At 34.9% G+C, this 23,910-nt stretch overlaps 1 protein-coding gene across 1 annotated transcript; it reads right to left on the bottom strand.

Annotated features, from left to right (window-relative positions):
• Positions 1 to 608: 608 nt before the first annotated feature.
• Positions 609 to 22,631, bottom strand: LOC129276646 (carbohydrate sulfotransferase 15-like). The gene is made up of 9 exons (XM_054913037.2): positions 22,523 to 22,631; positions 19,534 to 19,682; positions 14,587 to 14,717; positions 12,670 to 12,898; positions 11,467 to 11,559; positions 5,409 to 5,565; positions 4,517 to 4,667; positions 1,763 to 1,907; positions 609 to 1,378 (listed from the first exon to the last, which is right to left on the bottom strand). Exons 1-9 carry the CDS (start codon positions 22,531 to 22,533, stop codon positions 1,194 to 1,196), a joined length of 1,251 nt encoding a protein of 416 aa, XP_054769012.2. The 5' UTR covers positions 22,534 to 22,631; the 3' UTR covers positions 609 to 1,193.
• Between the last annotated feature and the right edge of the window lie 1,279 nt (positions 22,632 to 23,910).

The following is a 23,910-nucleotide window of genomic DNA, read 5'->3' as shown; positions in this document are numbered from 1 at the left end:
AAATAATGAAGTAGACGTTTTCATTATTTAACAAATAATCATTATTTATAAATAATGGAAAACTCAACAAATTATTTATAAATAATGAAAAACAAATAATCATTATTTATAAATAATGAAAAACAAATAATCATTATTTGTAAATAATGGAAAACAAATTATCATTATTTATAAATAATGAAAAACCAATTATCATTATTTATAAATAATGAAAAACAAATAATCATTATTTATAAATAATGAAAAACAAACAATCATTATTTGTAAATAATGAAAAACAAATAATCATTATTTATAAATAATGAAAAACAAATAATCATTATTTATAAATAATGAAAAACAAATAATCATTATTTATAAATAATGAAAAACAAATAATCATTATTTATAAATAATGGAATGTCGAACTATTATTATTTACAAATAATGAAGTATTACTTGGAATTATATATAAATAATTAGAAATGATATTTTATATAATAGTAGTTATTTACAAATAAAATGTAAATTATATACAAATAATAGTTATTATTTAATAAATAATGATTATATAACAAATAATTGTTCTATATAATATTGGTACATTCGGCGCCTCATAGAAAAGCGGCGCCTACAGTCTCACTCTGCTATGCAGGTGAGACAACAAAACTGTTAATACAGTTTGGTATATCACCAATCGATTGTAAACACACATGATTGAAATTATGTTACATATCTGCCTACACTTACTCTCTAAATCCCTTAGATTGAAATAGATTGCGATCGGGGACCAATCTGCCTGCGTGGTTTGGGGGATGCCCTTCGGTGGTCGAAGTTGGATTGACATTTTTAATCTAATAGATTTAAAATTCCATCTTAATCGATTGAAACTTTGGATAAAACTGTCGATTCGTACCTGACCACAATCTACTAGATTGAGTTAAATCTACGGAATTTGGAGAGAATAAAGTGTATTTCAGAGATGATGGAGGAAGCAACAGACACAACGACGATGACGACGACGTCGAAAAAAAACTGCAGGTGAACGTTTCATCAATGTCTACCGTCCGACAAGTTGTCAGATCTGACGAATTTAGTTTTTGATTGGCTGAGAACAACAGGTGTCCGACTGTTACTACGGTAATTGACCGCTTATAAAAATAAAGAAAGGTTTCCAACGTTGTTTCTTGTTTATCATTATATCGTTACCATGGTTACTGCCATAAGAAGCGTGTGTCACCCAGTAAATTACTCAAATCTCGGTTCCATTCCGAGTAGAATTCTTGAAGGATTGTCCGTGTCTCGTTAAACATGCCTCCGACTTCACTTGCTTTACGAGTGTTTGTATTCCTCGTTCGAGTCTGGCAGATATCCGAGATTTGAACCTTCGTCAAAATTTCTGCGAATAGATAAAAAAAGACATGAACCTCCAAGTGTAACTTAAACAATTAACAATTTCAATATATGACTTGATTATCTTTCAACGAAATTCTTACCATGCTTGTAGGACCTATATAAAGCCCGTACAAGTTCTTTTTTGTTGGGGGATCTTTGTTAATATTTGGGCTTCCATTTATATTTTTTCCGAAAAAAATGCAAAAGCAGAGAGATAGAGAGAAATTGAGGGGTGTAAGATAATATAATGAGCAGTTTTGAACTTTATTTTATTCGATTTCTTATCCAGGAATCTTAATACTAATCAACGTTGGTTAAAGTCATGAGACAATCTGATATCGACAGTATAAGTAAGTGGAATTAAAATACCATTTTATAATTCACTTACTTAGATTTAAAAATGCATACAGTCTTGGTAAAAGCCCCTCACAGCCAGAATGCCAGTCTTCAAGTCTGAGAATAAATATCTGATCTCGTGGAAATGCTTTCAGCCAGTCTCGGATATAGACAGAATACAAACCAATGTTGAGGCGCTGTTTGAATGGTGGGGAAAAAAACATGACAGCATTGAATGGGTAAATCACCCGCGCCTGGTTTTAGAAATGCTGAATTCATTTCGTACATTACACTATAAACGGTCTGCTTTCAAATTAATTGCAATTGTGTAGGGGGATTACCACATCAATTTCCAGGCAAATATTAAAAAGTGCCGCAGGCCTAGATAACCCTAAATCATGTAAATTAGTCAGTCTTGTCTGAATGCGAAAGGGCACCGTCTACAAAGGGTCAATACACAAATAGAACATTCATCAGTTTTTTTCGAAAAGGTCAACATTTTTTACATGCTCACTTTGTTCGCTTGGAATTTTTAAGGAATTTTGCCACATGCACCATGTTGTGCCCCCACAAATTTCTTGGCTCATTACGCCAATGATTTGAGTGCCAGGAGAGTATGAGAGATATGGTTTGAAACTAATCCCTCATTCAGGAGCGGCATTAAGGTATTTTTATAGGGGGCCGCGATCTAATCCCCAATTAAATTACTAGGGGTAATATTATATACACAACAAAAAAGTAAGTCCCCCTAAGTAAAAATGCTGTAACTTTTGAACGGAAAAATGTTGAGATATAATATTTCGTAGGTGGTTTTTCTACACTCATCAAGCAACTCTTGGGAAAAAATGAGATTGATCGATTGGGTCATGCATGAGTAATCAAAAATTGAATAAAAAATGACAATTTTTGAAAGTCACAAGAGTCGTTTTTCAGATTGTCTAAATACAAAGTAGGGCAAAGGTTGATATTTGGTGAATTTTATGGTGTTAATTCTGTTTTACTATATCAATTAGCCACTCCACACAAAATTTTGATAGCGTATGTTCATGGCTGAGTGAGCACATTTTTTGTGACGTATCATCATACATTTATAGGGGTTTATGGTAGTATCGTCTGCAACATGTTAAAATTTGAAAATGTTAGTGGCTCCCCTTTCCCAATTTCTTGGCCCCTCCCCCACTTTCAAATTCTGGCTCCACCACTAATTTGTCCATAAATTCTACTGATCCTGAGAAATTGTTAGGAAAAGATTACATCAATGCAGTAAAAAGAGTTAGGAAAAGTATACACTTATGCATTAAAAAGAGTATTAGTTTTCGAGTGTGCTCGCTCAACCATGAAAGTCTAAAAAGTTCGGAAAGTGCGTGGTGATAAAAATGATGGATGATAAAAAACAACAGCAATTAAGTTACATTTGAAACCGAATTTGCCCCCAATATTCACTTTATAACCCCTCAAAATGAGTCTGTGACATTGATAATGCCCCCTTTTCCCCTTTGATGTGTGCTCACTCATCCATAAATAAACAATTCGATTTCATTTTTGCATAGAATTCTGCCCATAGGCTGATAAACATTACTGCCAAATGATAATGCTATAAAGACAGCTTTGCAAAAGGTTCCACCACATTGAATAAGGGGTTACTTTTTGTTATTCTTTAACATATGAACCCATAGAGTACACAATGTCTATGAGAGAGAGGAAGTCAGAATTTCAACAAAAGTGAAATAAGGGCTTGTTTCATGGACGGTTTTTGATACTTCTGCCAACAGTTTTTCATGAAACTTCGCACATGGCTTCAGTGTGAGACTAAGCAAAAGGCGCGCACACCAAAATAACCATTCGATACGGCACAGAATGGGGCCAAGGCCTTGAACTTTCTTCTCATTTGCATAATTTTCGAATCTTGTGTGCTCACTGAAGCATTAAACATTGGGATTTTTATGAAAATCAAATGAAATGAACTATGCAAGAATGTTTGTGACGGATATCCATCGTGAGCAATTATTTTTTCCAATAACGTAAAAAAAGCTAACCACATTCCACATGTTCATTCAAGCGTGAATGTTTAATTAAACGCCTTTGAATTATTGAAGCATGTTAATTGGTCATGAACATAACGAAAGAGGTTGAGAAGCGATCATTTCAGTTATCAAATTTAAACAATACTTGCCAATGATATTTGAAAATCGTATTTTTTGTTTTCATTGAATGTTAATTGAACCGTGAAATGATGAATATTGTTGACGATACTCTTCCCGAACGTAATTGTCATCATATTCGATTATTTTTATCGATAGAAATGGGTTTAAAAATCTAATTATAGCAAATTTTGACTGTGTTTATTCAACCTTGAAATTTAGCAAAAAAAGTGGTATCATCTTTTAGAAAGTACTATTAACAAGCCTTCTGACTATTTTTCATGATGAGAATGTGGAATTCGTTCCAATAAACTGGAATCGAAGTCATGGTATTTTGCTTGTGACTTTCAAAAAGTGACCATTTTGCCTTCTGGCGGTGCTCACTGAACCATGACATAAAATACGTCCGTAACATTCACTCAGAGGGTAGCTTATAAAACTACCTTCACGCTCATGTAAAAATGTATTAAAAGCTCCCAGTGGTTCGGAAATTATAGATGTTTGTTTTAGGGGGGACTTACTTTTTTTGTTGTATATAGTTACATTATCGATCTATCTTCCGTTTTCATCCTCTTTTTCTCGTTTTGTTCACTAGTTGAACAATTGAATGTGGTAGTCACCCCTGCGCCTGAAACACCGCCCCGCCCCAATTTGACTTTACTTACTACTCCATCTTGAATTGAGAGGGTGTAAGCGCATGCGCGAGGACTTCGTGCTTTAGTACATCTCCCAAAGTTTGCAATGGTGTGGACGGCGGCATTGTGAAATATCTCTTGGTCCGGGTTGTCATGAAAATAAATATAATCAGAGTATAGCCTTCAAAATAATGGACAAAAATAAAAAAGGTTAAATCAAACAATCATTTTTTTAAAGTTGATCTTCAATTTCAATTGCCATGATAACCAATATTATTGTGGGTAAGACAGAACAAAATGGGCAATAATGAGGCGATTAATGGAATTGTTTGCTACAAAATTTATTAGCAGGCACTTAATTCATTGATGGTAGAAGGCCAGAGAGGGGGGGGGGTGGAAACACAAGCTACACAGCAAAAACTGTGGTGTTAACCGGTGTACATAGAGGACCACACCAGTTATTTTACACCGGTGTTAAATTTACAGTGTTAGTTTAACACCTATAGGTGTTATTACAACACCTTTGGTTGTTACATTTACACTCTTGGTGCCATGTTCAATCTCTAGGGTGTAATTTTAACACCTCAGGGTGTGGTCCTCTATTAACACCAACTGGTGTCAGTTTTAACACCACAGTTTTTACAGTGTATCACCATTCACTGGTCATTTGCTGGCTACAGAGAAGCATGAATATACATGTATATTCACATGAGCAATAAGAGCACCGACGGCTGCGAGTCTTCTCCGTGGGACGCATCGCAATTTATATCCTGCCATACTAAACCTTTTCATTCCCAAGATTACTACCATTAGGCCTCCAATTTCTTAATAAACATAATTATAAACGCTGGAGGTCTCGGAGGAATAGCAAAATGACAAACTAGAAGTGATAAAAAGGGAGTGTGTGTTTCTTTGTTTTTACCTGGAGACTGGATCCCTCAGTATTACAAATAATTTTGCATTCGGTTGAGCAGCACGTATAATGTCCGCTGTGACATATTTAGGACCTTCCTTTACCAGTGCTGCAAACGTTTTCTTCCAGTGTCGGTTATCCCATAATGTTGAGGCAGAACCATCACCTGCATTAGGTCAAGAAAAAAAAACATACCAATGTATGCGTTTTCCTGATGTATCTATACTGCCACACTCTTTTACCAATCCTTGTTTTAAGGTCAAGTCCACCCCAGAAATATGTTGATTTGAATAAATAAAGAAAAATCAAACAAGCATTATGCTGAAAATTTCATCATAATCGGATGTAAAATAAGAAAGTTATGACATTTTAAAGTTTCGCTTATTTTTCACAAAACAGTGATATGCACAACTCAAAGACATGCAAATTAGACAGTCGATGATGTCCCTTACTCACTATTTCTTTTGTTTTTTATTGTTTGAATTTTACATTATTTCATTTTTTTACAGATTTGACCATCAGGACCAACTTGATTGAACCATATAGTATTGAACAATGCTAATTGCACATGTTCAGGGAGGAATTAATCGTTGTTTCACACAACAACATGGAGAAAATTGGAATACTACATATTTCACATAATAAAATACAAAAGAAATAGTGAGTGAGTGATGTCATCAGTCTCTTCATTTCCACAAGGATGTGAATATAACTGTTTTGTGAAATTAAGCGAAACTTTAAAGTGTTATAATTTTCTTATTTTACATCCGATTTTGATGAAATTTTCAGTGTTATGCTTGTTGGATATTTCTCTTTTTATTTGGATCAACTTTTGGATGGGGTGGACTTGCCCTTTAAAAACGAGGATTGGTAAAAGGAAACAATATGTTGGCAAAATAATTGTCCTTCTAACCAGCGGCGTAACAGGGGTCGGTGGCCAGGGGTGGGCAAGAGCCAAAAATTTCCCGGTCATATCATGGAACAGGCAATGGCGTCATAAGGCAAATATTTTGAGGGGGCGATATGGCGTATCGGGCAAATATATATATATATATAAGCGAGCGAGCGAAATTTGTTGACATTTTTATTGCAAAAATCCAATTTTGTGATAGATTTTGACATAATGTTAAAAAGATGATATCATATTCACCCTCCTCTCTTTCCCTTTTCTCTCTTTTTTTGTACGCCATGGTGAACAGGATGTTTGTTATGATTGTGAGCATCAGGGCGAAGCTCTATATGCTCGAGGGGGCCGAGTATGGCGCTTCTGGCAAGAAGTAGCTTAATATAGGTCCCGAGCGAGCGAGATAAAAAAAATCACCTTTTCATGAGAATCTAACATGAAGATAGATTTTAACGTGATATTCAGAAAAATATAATACACTTTCCTTTCTTTCCTCATTTTTGTGTTTGGTTGTAGAACTTTTGGGGGCCATGTTCCAAACTCATCCATATAACAGTGCTTTATGGGTGGGGTCCAGGGCAGAGCCCCAGAACCTCTTCATATCAAAGCCATTTTAAACCTTACAGATGGCCTCTTATTTTAATCAAATTGCGTGTATATTTATATAGCTTTAACACAACACATAAATTCAATGCAGTTGTGTATCGTAATCATCCAAATATTGTGAGGGGCACACCATAGCAAATGTGGGAAAATTTGTAAAAAGTCGCCAGCGAGCGAAGCGAGCCAGAAAAAAATAATAGCCTGTTAAAATGAAATTCTAATTATGTGATATATTTTTACATCATTATAGCAAATATCATGTCATATATTTTTTTTCATTCATCTCATTTCGCTGCCTCCTTTATTTTCTTTTATTTCCCCTTGGCTGTGGAACCACCCCGGTACGCCAGGGCCTCAACGTAAAGCTTAAAGGGATGGTCCTGGCTGAAAGTATTTATAGCTTAATAAATAGAGTAGAATTCACTGAGCAAAATGCCGAAAATTTCATCAAAATCGGATAACAAATAACAAAGTTATTGAATTTTAAAGTTTAGCAATATTTGGGGAAAACAGTCGTCATGAATATTCATTAGGTGGGCTGATGATGTCACATCTCCACTTGTTCTTTTGTATTTTATTATATGAAATGAGGTTTATTCAAATTTTGTCCTCCAAGAAGTAGAAAAATTGGAATGACAACTGATTTAGTGCATTAGATATTTATTGATGCAACTCATTTCATTATAAGGGAGACATATTATTCACACAAGTATGAAATAATGAAAAAAATATGATTTTATGTAATACCATAAGAAAACGGAAAGTGGAGATGTGACATCATCAGCCCACCTAATGAATATTCATGACGACTGTTTTCACGAAATATTGCAAAACTTTAAACTTCAATAACTTTATTATTTGTTATCCGATTTTGATGAAATTTTCAGCATTTTGCTCAGTGAATTCCACTCTATATATTAAGATATAAATATTTTCAGCCTGGACCATCCCTAATGCAGGAAGGGTCCATATAGGGGCCCGTTATACAGTGCGTATCAAAAAAAAGTTTACACTTAGAAAAAATCCTGTAAAATTATACATTTGTAATATCCTGAAGATTTTTCCACATTGTAACATTGGTACAGATCCATTTAAGCAAATGACGATTTAACTGTCGAAAAATATTTCCGCTTGAGTGAACACCATTTACTTTTGAAAAGTTAGTGAAAAATGATTTGCGCATAACTTTGAAATAGTTATGCGAATAAAAGTAGACCTTAATCATGAAGAACAAGTTGAATTTTATCTATCAAAATTGATTTGAAGATATCTTTTACCTTTTAAAACTTTTTTCCTTGCCCAAAACACTTCGAAGAGTGCATTGCGCCCCATCCCACTCCCCCACACACTGAGGCAATCGTGACGATATTTGCTTTACACTGAGCTGTGATTTACATGAAATTGCTTAGGCTTGATTTTCATTTTGTTAATCATTGTAAAGCTTGGAAAAAGTGTGGAGAAACAAGTATTAAATAAAAATGAAATGTAAACCCACTATAAATGATAAAAACTTAGTGAAAAAATGTTAGAGATGTCTGATATAAACTTTTGTTCAGATTTAGTTATGTCCTCAGATCCAGCTATTATTATTATTATTATTATTACTTATTATTTGTACTGCGCTTTTCCCATTAGGCCCAAAGCGCTTACAATGAATTAATTAAATGTAATATTTTAAAAACTACAAAGTACGAAAGAGATGAGTTTTTAATGACTTTTTGAAAATTGCTAATGTTGGAGACTGTCTAATTATTAGTGGCAGGTCGTTCCAGGATTTTGGCACAAAAAGGGTAAAGGTTGTGCTTACTAAGTGTTCAAATGTGCTTACTAAGTGTTCAAATTTCAATTTGGGTGGCAAAATTGTTAAAAAATGCTTGAATGTATCCGTCTAATTTCTATTGACTAAAAGTGCAAGGGAAATGTATGAGAAATGTTTCGCAGGGTAAATTTGATTTCGCCCTTTCTCCTTGACACTGCGTGAAAACGAGCATTTCTGCGCAAACAGATTTCTGCGAGCTTTACAAAAATGGACAGTGCTCACTCAAGTGTAATATTCTGTCAAAACTTTTACTTGCATTGGATAGATGAGACCCAAACCTAAGAAAATTACCCACATGTTGTATATTTTTTAATTCCCAGGGCTTTTTCAAAGTGTAAACTTTTTTTTGATACCCACTGTAGAACCCATTAAAGGTTACAGATGAAGAGCCCCCACTGCACGGGGTCTTGACTCTTGGACAGAGCCTTTGGAGATTTAGCAAGTTTATGATAGACTTTCATACGACATTATGCTATATACCATCCATTTTTCTTCCCGCTCGTTATCTCAATCCTCGGCAGCCCGGTAGTGTACATTATCTTGTCCCTATTCTTTATTTTCTAATTTAGATTTTGGCTAATTCCATTCTGCCTTTATTTCCCTGTCTTACTAATCATGCTAATGTATTTGTATATCGGGGCAAATTGTTCTTTCTCACTTATTCTTTTTTCCTTTATCTTTCCGTTTTCCCTTTTTTATGTTTTTTCTTAGTTTTCTTTTCCCTTTCCCTTTCCCCTTTTTTATTTCCTTTCCCTTTCCCTTTCCCTTTCTTCCCCCCTTTTTTTCTTTTTCCCGTTTTTTTTTTATTTTCCCGGTGAGCTCCGCCAGGGGGGGCAGCTTGCCCCCCCTGCCCCCCCCGCCTGTTACGCCACTGATGCTTCTAACAAAATGCTTTAAAAAATCAACCAAATTGTTGGTTAGAATCTACTCGCCTCCGGGAGCGATTCATGAAAGAGCTTGTCGGCCCGGGGGGGGGGGGGGGCACTTCCATTGACGAGTGGATACCATGCGCGACCATGGGGTCTCGAAAAGCACCCTAAACACGTATTTTCCATATTCTGAAAATGCACCCCTTAACAAGTATTGGAAACAAAACGATAATCTTGGCAAGTATTCCCTGAATTGAACCCCAAACAAGTACAGCAATATTTTAATTATGTCACGGACGTCGGTCGTCGGTTTTACCATGGACCTATTTTTTCGTTGGGTTTAGTACAGCCTCACCTCCCACACCTCGCGCAAATCGTACTCTCAACACGTAGTGTTGACTCTTTGGGCAAAAAGTACATCTCTTATAAAACAATTTAGTCTTAATTTTTTATACCATCGAAAATTTGACCCTTAACACGTAGCTTCCTAGCAAAAATAGATACCTTTTTTTTCATTATTTTAGTGTTTTTGACACCCTGATTACGTTACGTACGTAACGTGCCCTATCTAAAAAAAAAGACATCCTTTTTATGTGTTTTGGGGGTCGCGCGTGGTATCCACTCGCCAATGTAAGTGGCCCCCAGGGCTTGTCGGACGTTTTTATCTGACAAGTCCTGTTTTATGCGACCGATAGTCCCTCCCTGCCAATCAAATTCAAGGAAAGCACGTCAGGTCTGACAACTTGTCGGACAAGAATATTGATTAATGCTCTACAGATAATCATTATTTTTATCAGTCAGACATGACTGTATTCAACAACAGTATTCTGACCAATCATTAACTCTAACAAAAAAAAAAAGATTTACCAAAAATGGGTAAATATGGAACATACGTGTTTGGGGTAAAAGATTTCCTCTAAAATTATGCAAAATTGCACGCTTTGTGGATAAATTGCAAGGGGATACAGTTGGGCGAAGTTGGTGTAATTTCGCCCCAAACAAGAATTTAAGAAGGAACGAGAGTAGAAATGTACTTCGTAAAAAAACAACAACAACAAACAAAAACAAAAAACAATCAACCTAGTGTACATATCGGATGCGTATGATTGGCCTACATGGTCGTGGTTGAGTAAATGTCTATGGGTTCATGGTGTTATGGTGTTGATGACACTGATACTATTAAATCTAATCGAATTAAATTCAATGTATTTATTTCCGAATTCATAAAGAAAATTTCAAGTTTCTAGACATGACATTATAAATGCAGTATCAAATTCACTACTAATTGAAAAAGAAAATGAGGGCTAAATGCCCCCCCCCCCCGCCGCAACAAACTGCGTACACAGAAATTTATTTTTAAAATATGAAAAAAGGGTAATGTATGGATGTGGGTGTCAGGCTGTGTGAGAGGTTGTGTGTGTCGGGGGATCATAACATAGCTAACATAAAATTAATAGAAAACAATAAAATCTAACGAATAAAAAAAAATCGAATGTACAATTAATTTCAAGACGCTTTTTTCACTTTTTTCTTGGAATAAAAAAATTGAATCGACACCCAAATGCATTTCATTTTATTTCATTTCACTTCGTTCATTTGCATTTCCAACATTAGCATTTTTCCGTACATTAATAGAGATATATAGGCAACGAAACACTACGTATATTATCATAATCGATAATATAAACAGGTTGGAAATGGAGGAGGCTCCTATTCAAGCGGATTATGTATAGGGTGCAGCCTCCTAATAAAATATTCTTGTAAATAGTATAGGCCAAAACCCCAAAACACGCAAAGTGACAACTTGAGCACAAAACCAATAAAAAGTACAAAATTAAGAATAAATATCAAAATAGAAATATTCATACGAACCCACTATGTGCGTAAGTTTATTCGAAGAATCCTCCTTATACGACCTGACCAAACTTGCAGAGCGTTTCTGAAGATATTTATCAAATGGAATCCCTATTGAAAGATAATAAAAAAAAAACATTAGAGCGTGGAAGATGGAAGAATGGTAGACGAATGGGGGGGGGGGGGTGTGGGGGGGGGGGGGTAACGGGGAGAGGAAGGGGAGGGGAGGGACAAGGGGTGATGGAGGTACTAGATAAACAGAAGGGGGGTTCAGGTAAAGAGGGGGAGATATTAAAGATGAGAAGCCGGAGGAGAACGAGAGAGATAACAGAACAGGGGAGCGTTTCATGAAAGGACTTGTCGGACGTTTTATCTGACAAGTCCCATTTTATCCGACAGTTACTATAGTAACAGTGCCTCTTAGCTAATCAGAATCAAGGAAAGATGTCAAATCTGACAACTTGTCGGTCAAAAATGTTGATGAAACGGTCCCCAGATGATGATCATTCAGAAGGAGAAAGTTTTGATTTGATTTTATTGTTTTCTTCTGCATTCATATCATTTGTATAATACATTTTTTTCATAACATAATAAACATATATATATATATTAAAAACAAACTGTTTTTGCCATGAATCATAGAGAGAAAAAAATATGATCTATACTGTCAACCATTATAACAAACACAATTTACAGGAGAAGAAATGTCATCATAATAAGCAGATTGCTTGAAAGAAACAATTTTTTAATTAGATTTTCATTTTAAAAAGACCAATAATTTCGCTCGATCGCAATTGATTTTCGGATACAAGGAATTGAGAGAGATGGAAAGAGCAATGGAGTATGTACAAAAAAGGCGTATAAAGCAGAATTAAAAACAAACATTTGCGAACAAAGGCGAGCGAAGAGAGTGAACAAAAATGTTGACACTCTTAATACGTAAACATCATTTTGTGATAGATTTTTTGGGAATACATATTGAAAATAATATACTATATCACCCTTCTTACCTTCTATTTCTTTCCCTTTATCCATTTTTTATTGACTGAACTTTATTTCATTTTCATTTTATTTATGTTATTTTTTGTTTTATTAATATATTTCCGATTTTTTTATTTTTAATATTTTTTTTTTAATTTCTGTACTTATTGTTATTTATTCTTCATCTAATTTATTTTTTTATTTTCATTATTATTTTTTTTGAGGGGGGCGAGCGTTTACCTTGCAGTCGATACCTGGTCCACCAGTGCGGTTCCTTGACCAACTTCCGGACCACGTGTGGGTGTGCAACAATCTTGTCCCAAAGATCACTGGTGCCACATTTCGCTACTCCTAGAATGTAGAAGTACGGCAGACACCGGAGACGTCCAACTCCAGGTGCGTTCTTCTTGGTCATCCAGCAAGAGCTTTTGTAACCAGGGAGATACTCGCCCGGGAGCTCGTCAAAAACCTGTGAATGACAAGATAACGAAAAGGTGCGTGGGGAAAGAATTCTAAACAGTTGCAAGCGAGCGAAAATCAGTTGAAATCGAGCGAAATTATTGGTCTTTTTAAAATGAAAATATAATTTAAAATTGAGAATCATAATTCAAGTACATGCATGTAAAAAATAGATTTTGACATCAACCAATATATTTCAATCTTGTCCTTTTCATTTTCTTTCTTTTTTCTGCTATTCCTTTTTTCTTGGTCATGAACTTTTTGGTACCAGAGCCCCTCAAGTCCCCTATGTGTATGCCAGTGCATATCGACTTCCACCTATTGTTTATTGAAGAGAAATTAATTAGATTAGAGGTTAAATGAACATGAACAATATTGAAAGTTGAAGGCATGATGGGGAAGTATCATCACGAATATTTTATTCCATTGTCCATGGTGAATAATGCTAGTAAGAATGAAATCAGTATGTATTTGTTCATATTGTGGTAAAGTCGCTGACCCGCAATTAGTATAGATGGGAAGTTGAAATCCTGCTAAACTCTCTGACTTATATTCCAGATCGCATATTCGATTTAAATCTAAAGGGCACAAAGCAAAAATTAATTTACAGCAAGAATAATATATGGTTTGGGGGTCACATACTGTATGATTTGCACTTTGAGCCGTTAAGGGAAAAGCGCTATATAAAAACTAGCTATCATTATTATTATGATCATCATTAATTTGGTTGATTACAAATGTCTTTCAAAACATGTTTTTATTGATGTCGATATTTTAATAAGGATAATGAAAACGAAGACATAGATGATACCATTAACATAGATTAAGATTTAAACACTTGTTTAAACTGTTTAAACAATTACTGTAAGGTTCATATAGTAAACAGCGTTGTATATATTTTTTTTTACTGTGTATCATCATTAATTTGGTTGATTACAAATGTCTTTCAAAAACATGTTTTTATTGATGTCGATCTTTTAATAAGGATAATGAAAACGAAGACATAGATGATACCATTAACATAGTTTTTTTTTGGACAGTGTATATGAAATTTGTTACGCAATTACAATGAAGTAGACAATAGATCATTAAGTTTGATTTATATATTTGCATCTGAATTGTATAACAGGCTTGAAATTAACAAAAGCTGTACATGTAAACCTTTGTATCGTCTTTCATAATAATAATAATAATAATAATAATGATAATAATAATAATAATAATAATAATAATAATGATAATGATAATGATAATGATTATAATAATGATAATAATAGCCAATTTTTATATAGCACTTTTCCCAGAATGGCTCAAAGTGCTTTACAGCATATCATTACCCCAGTCATTGGATTCATTTAAATCCAGCACGAAAAGTGCACAATTTCCACTCCCTGGGGAGCATTCCTTGCATTCATCGCAGCCTCATAATGGCGCTGGCAAATTCAAACATACAATATATTTCGCATCCTACCGGGTACACATTTAGCACCTGGGTCGAGAGTGGGAAAGTGTGGATTAACGCCTTGCCAAATAGTACGCTAGACCGCGGTGGGATTCGAACACACGACCCTCTGTTTACAAAAGGGTCATGTAATATTGCTTGATTATGTTTTATACTTATAATGTTAATGTATAATAAAGATATACATGTGATTTAAATAAAAGCTATTGAAAAAAAAATGAATATTATATAGTTACCTGTTTCGCCAGACGATAGAGTTCGGGAGGCAATTTTGTGGTATTCGTTGTGCCTAAAATGGATAATGCTTGTTCCTCTCTTTGAAGTGGAGAGGTGTCATTGTTTTCAATATGTCGCATAGCATACCCAGCTGAAAGTTTATAGGAAATAATATCAGATGAATGATTATCTAAAGAAAATTTTAAGATTACGGAGCTACAGAAAATAATGGATTTATATTGCGTTTTTTTCCCTCAGAGGATACCAAGTCTTATCTCGAGCTAAACATAGATGTGTGACGATTTTGGGAGCGTTCCGTCAAGAACATTAATGTCGTCTGACAAATTTTCCTGTGTTGTAATTGGCTGTGAAGCACAGGTTTCCTTCTGTTACTATGGTAACTATCAGGTAATGATAATCTGCGAGTGCTGACAACTTTCATGAAACGGTCCCAATGTCATGGCGATTCGGAATACTCTTATCGGCCTGCTAAGAAAGTACACTGTAAAAAATATTGGGTAAAATTTTTACCACCAGGGTAATTATGTGTCCAACCAATTTGGGGCAGTATTTTACCCAATGCGGGAAGCATATTGTCCAGTAAGTTTAAACACTAAGCAGCAATTACTTTAGTTTAGAATGTGCAAAATCTTCATCACACACTGGATAAATAACAAGTGGAGCGCCTCTGGCAGTCTCACCTGCATTGCGCGATTCAATATAGCAGAAGTGCTGGCTTTGAAAACTACTATAGAATAATTATTCACAAAAAAAACACCATTCATATAATGATACAATACTAGGTAAATTGACAATAAACATGATAAATGACATTTGACCTTGATCATGCGACCTAAGACTTGTCAGTAATACTTGATTACCCCTCTACCCACATTTTATAAACTATATCTAAACTTTGAAAGTTATTGCAGCAATCTAATGATTACCTATAAAAAAGCCAAAGTTCAATGACCTTAAATGACCTTTGACTTTGGTCATGTGATCTCAAACTCGCATGGGATGTTTAGTGATACTTGATTACTCCTATGTCCAAGTTTCAAGAACTAGATCCGTACACTTACAGAGTTATGATGGTAATTCAACAGATACCCCCAACTTGGCCAAAGTTCATTGACCTTAAATGACCTTTGACCTTGATCATGTGACCTGAAACTCGCACAGAATGTTCAGTGATAATTGAGTACTCCTATGTCCAAGTTTCATGAATCAGATCCATACACTTTTAAAGTTATGATTCAACAGATACCCCCAACATGGCCAAAGTTCATTGACCTTTGACCTTGGTCATGTGTCCTGAAATTTGCACAGGATGTTCAATGATACTTGATTACTCTCATATCCAAGTTTTATGAACTAGACCAATAAACTTTAAAAGTTATGGTAATTCAACAGATACCCCCAACTTGGCCAAAGTTCATTGACCTTAAATTACCTTTGACCTTAATCATGTGACCTGAAACTCGCACAAGATGTTCAGTGATACTTGATTACTCTTATGTCTAAGTTTCATGAATCAGATCCATAAACTTTTAAAGTTATGATGGTAATTCAACAGATACCCCCAACTTGGCCAAAGTTCATTGACCTTAAATGACATTTGACCTTAATCATGTGACTTGAAACTCTAGCAAAATGTTTAATAATACTTTGTTAACCCTATGGCCAAGTTTCATGAACTAGGTCTATATACTTTTTAAGTTATGCTGTTATTTCAAAAACTTAACCTTAGGTTAAGATTTGGTGTTGACGCCGCCGCCGTCGGAAAAGCGGCGCCTATAGTCTCACTCTGCTTTGCAGGTGAGAAAAAAAGCCCCAAAAGAAATACCCAATGTTGGTTGGATTCATAATTATCCTCATGGGGCACTTTTACCCAATATTTTGTTAGAGTGTAGGCTACCATTACCAGGGCCCCAGTGGGTGTTTCACAACGAGTTTAAGGGATGCTCCGGGCTGAAGATATTTATATCTCATAGAATAAAATTCACAGAGCGATAAGTTGAAAAATTGATCAAAATCGGATAACAAAAACGAAGTTATTAAATTTAAAGATTTGCATTATTCCGGTGAAACAGTTCTAAGCACGTCTTCATGTCAAATTCACAGAGCAAAATGCTGAAAATTTGATCAAAATCGGATTACAAATTTGCATTATTCCGATGAAACAGTTCTAGGCACGTCTTCATGAATATTCATTAGGTGCGCTGATGATGTCACATCCCACTTTCTTTTTTTTAATGTTATTACTTGAAATCATGATTGTTGCATTTTTTCATTAATGTGTAAATGTTGTGGCTCCATTATAATGAAATAAGTTGCAGCAAGAAATAACTAATCCACTTAATCAGATGTCAATCCAATTGTTTTAGTTCTAGATAGAACAAAATTTGAATAAACCTAATTTCATATAATAAAATACAAAAAAAAACAAGTGGGGATATAACATCATCACCCCACCTACTGAATATTCATGAAGACGTGTCTAGAACTGTTTCATCGGAATGATGCAAATTTGTAATCCGATTTTGATCAAATTTTCTTCAACCCGGAGCATTCCCTTAACGTTTATATAGCCAGGCATCGTAGACTTCTGTAATCATGGCACTTAACGCTTGAATATTCAAACTTGATGTTACCGTACGAAATCACATGATATAGAATAAGTACTGATCGTTTAGACTATACGTACAGTGCACAAAAAGTCCCACAAAAAGTAAACCGAGATTCTTTCTTGTTTTACCAACCTAGGCAAATAGTTTATGGTATTTCACTTACATCATCATACAATTATGTTATTCTTATCTTTGATGCGTAATTATGATACCCCACTATCATTACTGAAAAATGTGTATTATATTGATTTGGTTTTGTTTTTAAAGTGGAAATTAGAGTGAATTTAATTGAATGGCTCTTGCATAGCCTATGTGAGCAAGAAGATTATGGAATATCAAAGCCAAATCCAGGTTGCTAAGAAAGATGGGTCAAGATTTGTTTAGGATACTAAAACCTTGGGCCTGTTTCAAAGAATAAAAAGAAAACTCTGGGAAATAAACTAAAATCTGGCAAACAAAAGTATGCCATTGACAATAACACATTGACAAACTCTTTAGAATTTGTTTTCAAATCAAAGATTTCACTCTTACTTACGTTCATGATGAAACATAATGTATTGATACTGATATCTTCTCTAAACATGCTAAAGACGGTTCCTTTTTTTGTGGAACACACTGTATATATACATATAAATCAAACTTGAGTTCTAGGTCTAGATGAAGAGCGCGAAGCTTGACATATTCAAAAGAGAATGATGAACATTAAAAGCCAGTACAGGGAAGCAAAATAAGGGGTGTTTTATTTTGATTGATTGATTCATTATGATTCATTAAATAAAAAATCACTAAATCACGCAAATAAATCTAGGGAAGTGTCATGAATAATTATGTTCACAACGTCACTCACTATTTTATTGATAACTGACGGCATATTCTTGAGCTAAATGAGACACCAACAAGTTGGACTGGGTTTCCTTTATAAAACCCTATCTATTTCCCCTTCTTTTAAGAGATAATGAATTTTGCATCCAGGTGATTGAAGGCGAGTCCACCCCAACAAAAGTTGTTTTGAACAAAGGGAGAAAAATCAAAAAAGCATAACACTGAAAAATTTATCGAAATCGGATGCAAAATAAGAAAGTTATGGCATTTTAAACTTTTTCTTAATTTCACAAAACAGTTATATGCACATCCTAGTCGGTATGCAAATGAGGAGACTGATGACGTCATTCACTCACTATTTCTTTTGTATTTTATTATACGATATATGAAAAATTCTAATTTTCTCCTCATTGTCAAGTGAAACAACTACTAATTCCTCCTTGAACATATGGTTCAGTCAAGTTGGTCCTTATTGTCAAATCTGTAAAAAAATGAAATGTTGTATAATTCAAACAATAAAAAAGAAAAGGAATAGTGAGTGGAGGACATCATCGACTTTCTAATTTGCATGTCACTGAATTGTGCATATCACTGTTTTGTGAAAACTAAGCGAAACTTTAAAATGTCATAACTTTCTTATTTTATATCCGATTTCGATGAAATTTTCAACGTTATGCTAGTTTGATTTTTCTCTATTTATTCAAATCAACATTTTCCTTAGGTGGACTTGACCTTTAACAACAATTAAGAATTTTAATCTAAAAATGTAACACTTTAACTTTATCTCATGTAAAAAAAGAATGAAAGCTAAACTATGATTGGAACCAAGGAACATGCTCTAGTTGCGAGAAAAGTCACGTGTTTCCTTATATTCATCTTTAAGTTTTTTCATATATTAAATCATATTATGTTCGTCCCTGAATAAATCAATTTCAGATAAGTTTTAAACATAATTATTTCATTCAAGTTGATATTACAATTTCTTCTTTTGAAATTCAGAATGCATTTAGTCTCGTTGATTATGGAATAGATACACCAAACTCAAATGATCGCAACTAAGCTTGAAATAATACCACCACCACCACTAATATACTACTACTACTACTACTACTACTGATACTACTACTACTACTACTACTACTACTACTACTACTACTACTTCTACTACTACTACTACTATTACTACTACTACTACTTATACCACCACTACTACTACTACTACTACTACTACTACTACTACTACTACTACTACTACTACTTATACTACTACTACTTATACTATTTTCACTACTATAAAAAATACTAATACATATACTACTACTACTACTACTACTACTAATACTACTACTACTACTACCACTAATGAAAAGAATGATAGCTGGTATAAATATAGAGTTAATGATGATTATTACGATAATAATAATCTCAAATAGACCACAGCATTTGTTTCAATTTTTAGATATCAAATTTTCAAGGCCGATTTTCATCGATATCATATGAACAATTAGTACTTACGTCGGGGGTTTTGGGCAAGAAAATCGGGAACGCCTTTGCTCATAACTGTTTTCTGATCCTGGGGTATAAGCAAAACCACGCTAAAGAGCAGCAAGAAGAAGAATATAACACTGGCTATCTTTGAAATGTTTCTTGCTACCAAAATCGATCTGGGTAAGTACAAAGTTAAAGAAAACAACAAGAACAAACGTAATATTGACCTTGTGTAAATGGAATATTTTCAAATGAACAATAAAAAATAATATTAATTCCCCTCCCGATATTAATAGAAATTTGTTTTCCCAAAACGTGTAGGCCTATATGAAAAAAGCATTTTGTATAGTGGTACGTTATCCAGAATGTAAAAGAGAACTTTTAAAGTGTAATTGGTTCATATCTGATCACATGACAACTCTGAGCTCCGGTTTAACCACTGATTTGTATACAGATCAGAGGGTTTACATTCAACTATGGTTTAAATCTGTGCTAAAATTATGAGTGTCAACGATTTATTTAAACCATTATGCTTTTTGTGTCTACATGGATCCTTTCCGTGGTTTATGGTTGAGAAAACTATTGTAATTATCATTCTAAGATTTATTTATTGATTTGAATGCCAAATGTGATGATGATGAACTGAGAGTGTCATCGAGGATACCGACAAAATCATCAACAAACTTGCTAAGGAGATACTTGACGTCGACATCACTCCAGATAACATCGACCGATCGCATGGAATAGAAGTCCGAGAAAGAGTTGATAGAAATGGTGATCCAATCCATCGACACACCATTGCAACATAGTGGAACAAGATCACGTATCTACAAGGCAAGATCAAAGCTCAAATCAACCAACATCTACATCCGGAATCTAACTCGTGGAAGAATAGTCCCCAGTTACAAATCGAGCTGATCCTAGTGTTTGCGTATGTGGGTCCCGACAGTGGAACATGTAGGGTCGATTTTATCTGTGTCCTGCAAGCGATGTCTTCGATCTTCTTGGCATAGTAAAAAAGATTCCTGCTTATAGTGATCTGTTAGCTTTTGCACATACTTTGCTGACATCGACACAAGCATTCCAGGTCAGGTCACTTGAGATATCAAAACCTAAATAAGTGCGAATTGGGGAATTATTGAGTGTGTACTGATAGTTAATGGGATTTCTAGTGTGGGTATTCAGTATGTGACATTTCTTTGCATTGAAATTCATCTGCATGTCTGCAAATCCGCAAGTCTATCACGGTCGCTTTGCACACTGCCTTGGTCATAGATGATGCAGTCGTCGGGAAACAGGTGGAGTTCAAGCCATCAGGTAGGTCATTGATGAATATAAAGGGTCCGGTGACAGTACCCTGGGGGACGCCGGAGTCCAACGACATCCATTCTGACTGCCCCCAATTCAACTAGCTACTACCCCTATTTTAGTCAAGAGTTCTGTTATCCACATATGGGTTTTACAATGGGACAGCAACTTAGACAGGAGCTTCTGGAACCTCGTAAAATTCATTAAGATTAATTCTTGTAGTCCACTTCCTTTGCTATATCCTGTATGGTACAGATAGCTGTGTTTCACAGGAGTGGTTCTTCCTGAAGCCATGTTGGTGTTCATTCATTATAATATCTAGATGATTCAATATGCTAGTATGGGTAATGTAGTTCATTAATTTGCTGCAAACAGAAGTACGGTGTATTGATCTGTAATTGGATTAGGGGCGGATCCAGCATTTTCCAAAGGGAGGGGGCACATTTCCCGGGAGGAAATTTGACAAGCAAAAAAAAAAAGGTTTTCAACCCAAAATTCAGGAAATTTCTTTCCACGAAAAAATTTGACAAGCCCCCAAAAGGTCTTCACTTTCAAAGGGGGGAGGGTCACGGGCCGGCTGTGGCCCCCGCCCCCAGATCTGACAGTGAATTGGATGAGTTGGTTTTGTCTCTTTTCTAGAATATTGGGTCGTCTCTTTTCTAGAATATTGGGGTCGTCTTAGCTCGCATTGTTCTATTGGTGAGATTATGTATCATATTTCATTAGTCACTAAAAGCAGTCCTTTACGTACGACGTACAGGTCACTTTTAACGTTATAAAAATTTCACATTCACCTTCAATTAGATACGCATCTTTTTAGTGATTTATTAAAAAAAAAGCCAATTGTTTAACATGAAATTTCCAAAATTTTGAGTTTGTGCTCGCGCTCGCAAATTTTTATTTAGGCCTTATGAGATATGTTTGTAAGAAAACAGCAATAATCAGCTTTTAGCGGTCGATCGTGGAAAATGTAGATGAAACTGTTTTCCAACCCCCCCCCCCCTTTAGGCAAAAGCTAGATTCACCCCTGCATGGTTTATGTTCTTTTGTTGACGGTCACTTTTAATTACTTGAAGGGGAAGGATGCCGTAATTAGCGCCAGAATTTACCACAAAACGAGTTTTAAAACGTCAAATTTCAAGTTTTTTAAAGCATAAATATGCGTTTTATCAATCCCTTTAAAATACGTGTAGTTTTAGGCAGTAAGTTGTTCAAAGTGAGTATGAAGGTTGCGATTTTCAACGAAAAGAGCTGAAAAGTATCCAATTTCCCCCCAAAAGATGTCGACGACGCCATTCACTGAAAAAAAACCTATTGAAGTTTCCTATACAAGGCCACCTTATTCCATTATTGCAGTTCAGTCCTTGTCACACACATCAGGGTGAGAATGTTTAAGGAATATGATATAAACCGAAAGAAAATGGTGAAAATAAAACACAACAATGCACGACATTCGCGATACCATTCTTCCCATAACCAACAGCGAAATAAAAAAAAATCGCAAAATGAACAGATATGTCAATAAAACGACAAATATTATGAATTATATTGAAAAAATTACCATTATATTGTATATAGGACTGTCTGATTAATATCACATACAGTTAGGCCTTTATACATATTTGTAAACAATGAAGAAATATTATATATTTATAGAAAAAAAAGAAAAGGTAGAAAACGAAAAAAAAAGTTGAGACAACTTCCTTACCTGAACTTCATTGTTATGTAATATGCTACCCTAGATATTGGTGTCAGCACGAATAATATACAAATGGAAGAGTAACCTCTTTCCACATCTGTGCACGCTCGTAAAATGAACCAACGTTTACGTAACATCATAATATATATCTATACGACTAATGATGTCCACACGCAAGTATCAGAAAGGAAGCGCATTGCACAATAATAGGGTACAGAGATGGACCATGTGCAAATATGAACCTGTCTTAACGTCACACTCTAAGAGTACAAAAAGGCCGACAGTGACAGCGTTATATCCACCCTTTAATATTAAAAATATTGGCCCTCATCGCTAAATTAGCACTTCCATGCCATGCGTGATCATGGGGTTTCGAGAAGCACCCTAAGCTAGTATTTTCCATGTTCTGAAAATGTACCTCTTAACAGGTGTGAAACCCTACCCTTAACAAGTATTGGAAACAAAATGGTACCCTTGACAAGTATTCCCTGAATGGACCCCCTAAACAAGTACGATATCTTAATTGCTATGTCACGGACGGCGGCCACGGACATCGGCTAAGTTACCTTTACTTTCATTGGGTTTAGTACCACCCCATATATAATATATACCCTTTTTCATTTTTAGTGCTTTTGACACCCTTATTACGTTACGTACGTAACGTGCCCTATCTTGAAAAAGAGATCCTTTTACGTTTTTTTTTGGGTCACGCATGGTATTCACACGTCAATGGACGTGGCCCCCGGGCCTCCGCCCTTTTAAAGGGTTTTTTTGCAAATGATGATGCACCTTAAAGGATGAATAGTTGTACCTTTTTGGCCATTATGAACAGATTATGAAATTGCATTTTGAAATGGATAAGACAATGTGAATTATTCAGAATAAGTAAGAGTTTCTTCATAAGATATTTAAATTTAATTAGGTCAAGGACATTCGCAATTCAAAAAATTCATGTCCACTGAAAAAGTTTTTTTTTGTATTTAAAGTGAATATCGTTTTTTTATGTGATTCTTTCTTTCTTTCTCTCTCTCCCATTCTTATTTTTCTATACACTCTCAAGAAAAGAAGTGCTGGGTAACATAATATGAATTTACTAAACCTCTCCATCATCATGTATATATATATATATGTACCTTGTCTTTCCACACACTTAAGTTTCCCAATCGTTTCTATTGTATTCCACCATCTCGATTAAGCCATTACCCCCTCTGTTGTTATATTTTGTTATCTTACTGTAACCCTTCTGTTCTGTACTCAACCCCCTCTGTTGTTATTTTTTGTTATCTTAGTGTAATCCTTCTGTTCTGCACCCTTTATTACACATTTTTTACTTTGTTGTTATTACGATTTTATTTGTATGGTTTTGTTCTATTTTGTTTGTTTCAATGCATTATAGG

This window comes from Lytechinus pictus, chromosome 14 (assembly GCF_037042905.1).
Source record: "Lytechinus pictus isolate F3 Inbred chromosome 14, Lp3.0, whole genome shotgun sequence".
In the NCBI taxonomy this organism is placed as follows: domain Eukaryota; kingdom Metazoa; phylum Echinodermata; class Echinoidea; order Temnopleuroida; family Toxopneustidae; genus Lytechinus; species Lytechinus pictus.
Note: the sequence above shows the minus strand (reverse complement) of the source record. Positions and strands in the feature narration are given on the sequence as shown.

What these genes read in the sequence shown, in the direction of transcription:
- LOC129276646 (XM_054913037.2), bottom strand. An exon ending in TCTTGCCCAAAACCCCCGAC is followed by an intron (nt 14,718 to 19,533) that starts GTAAGTACTAAT and finishes ATAAACTTTCAG; the next exon opens with CTGGGTATGCTATGCGACAT. An exon ending in TCTCAATTCAAGATGGAGTA is followed by an intron (nt 1,908 to 4,516) that starts GTAAGTAAAGTC and finishes CCATTCAAACAG; the next exon opens with CGCCTCAACATTGGTTTGTA.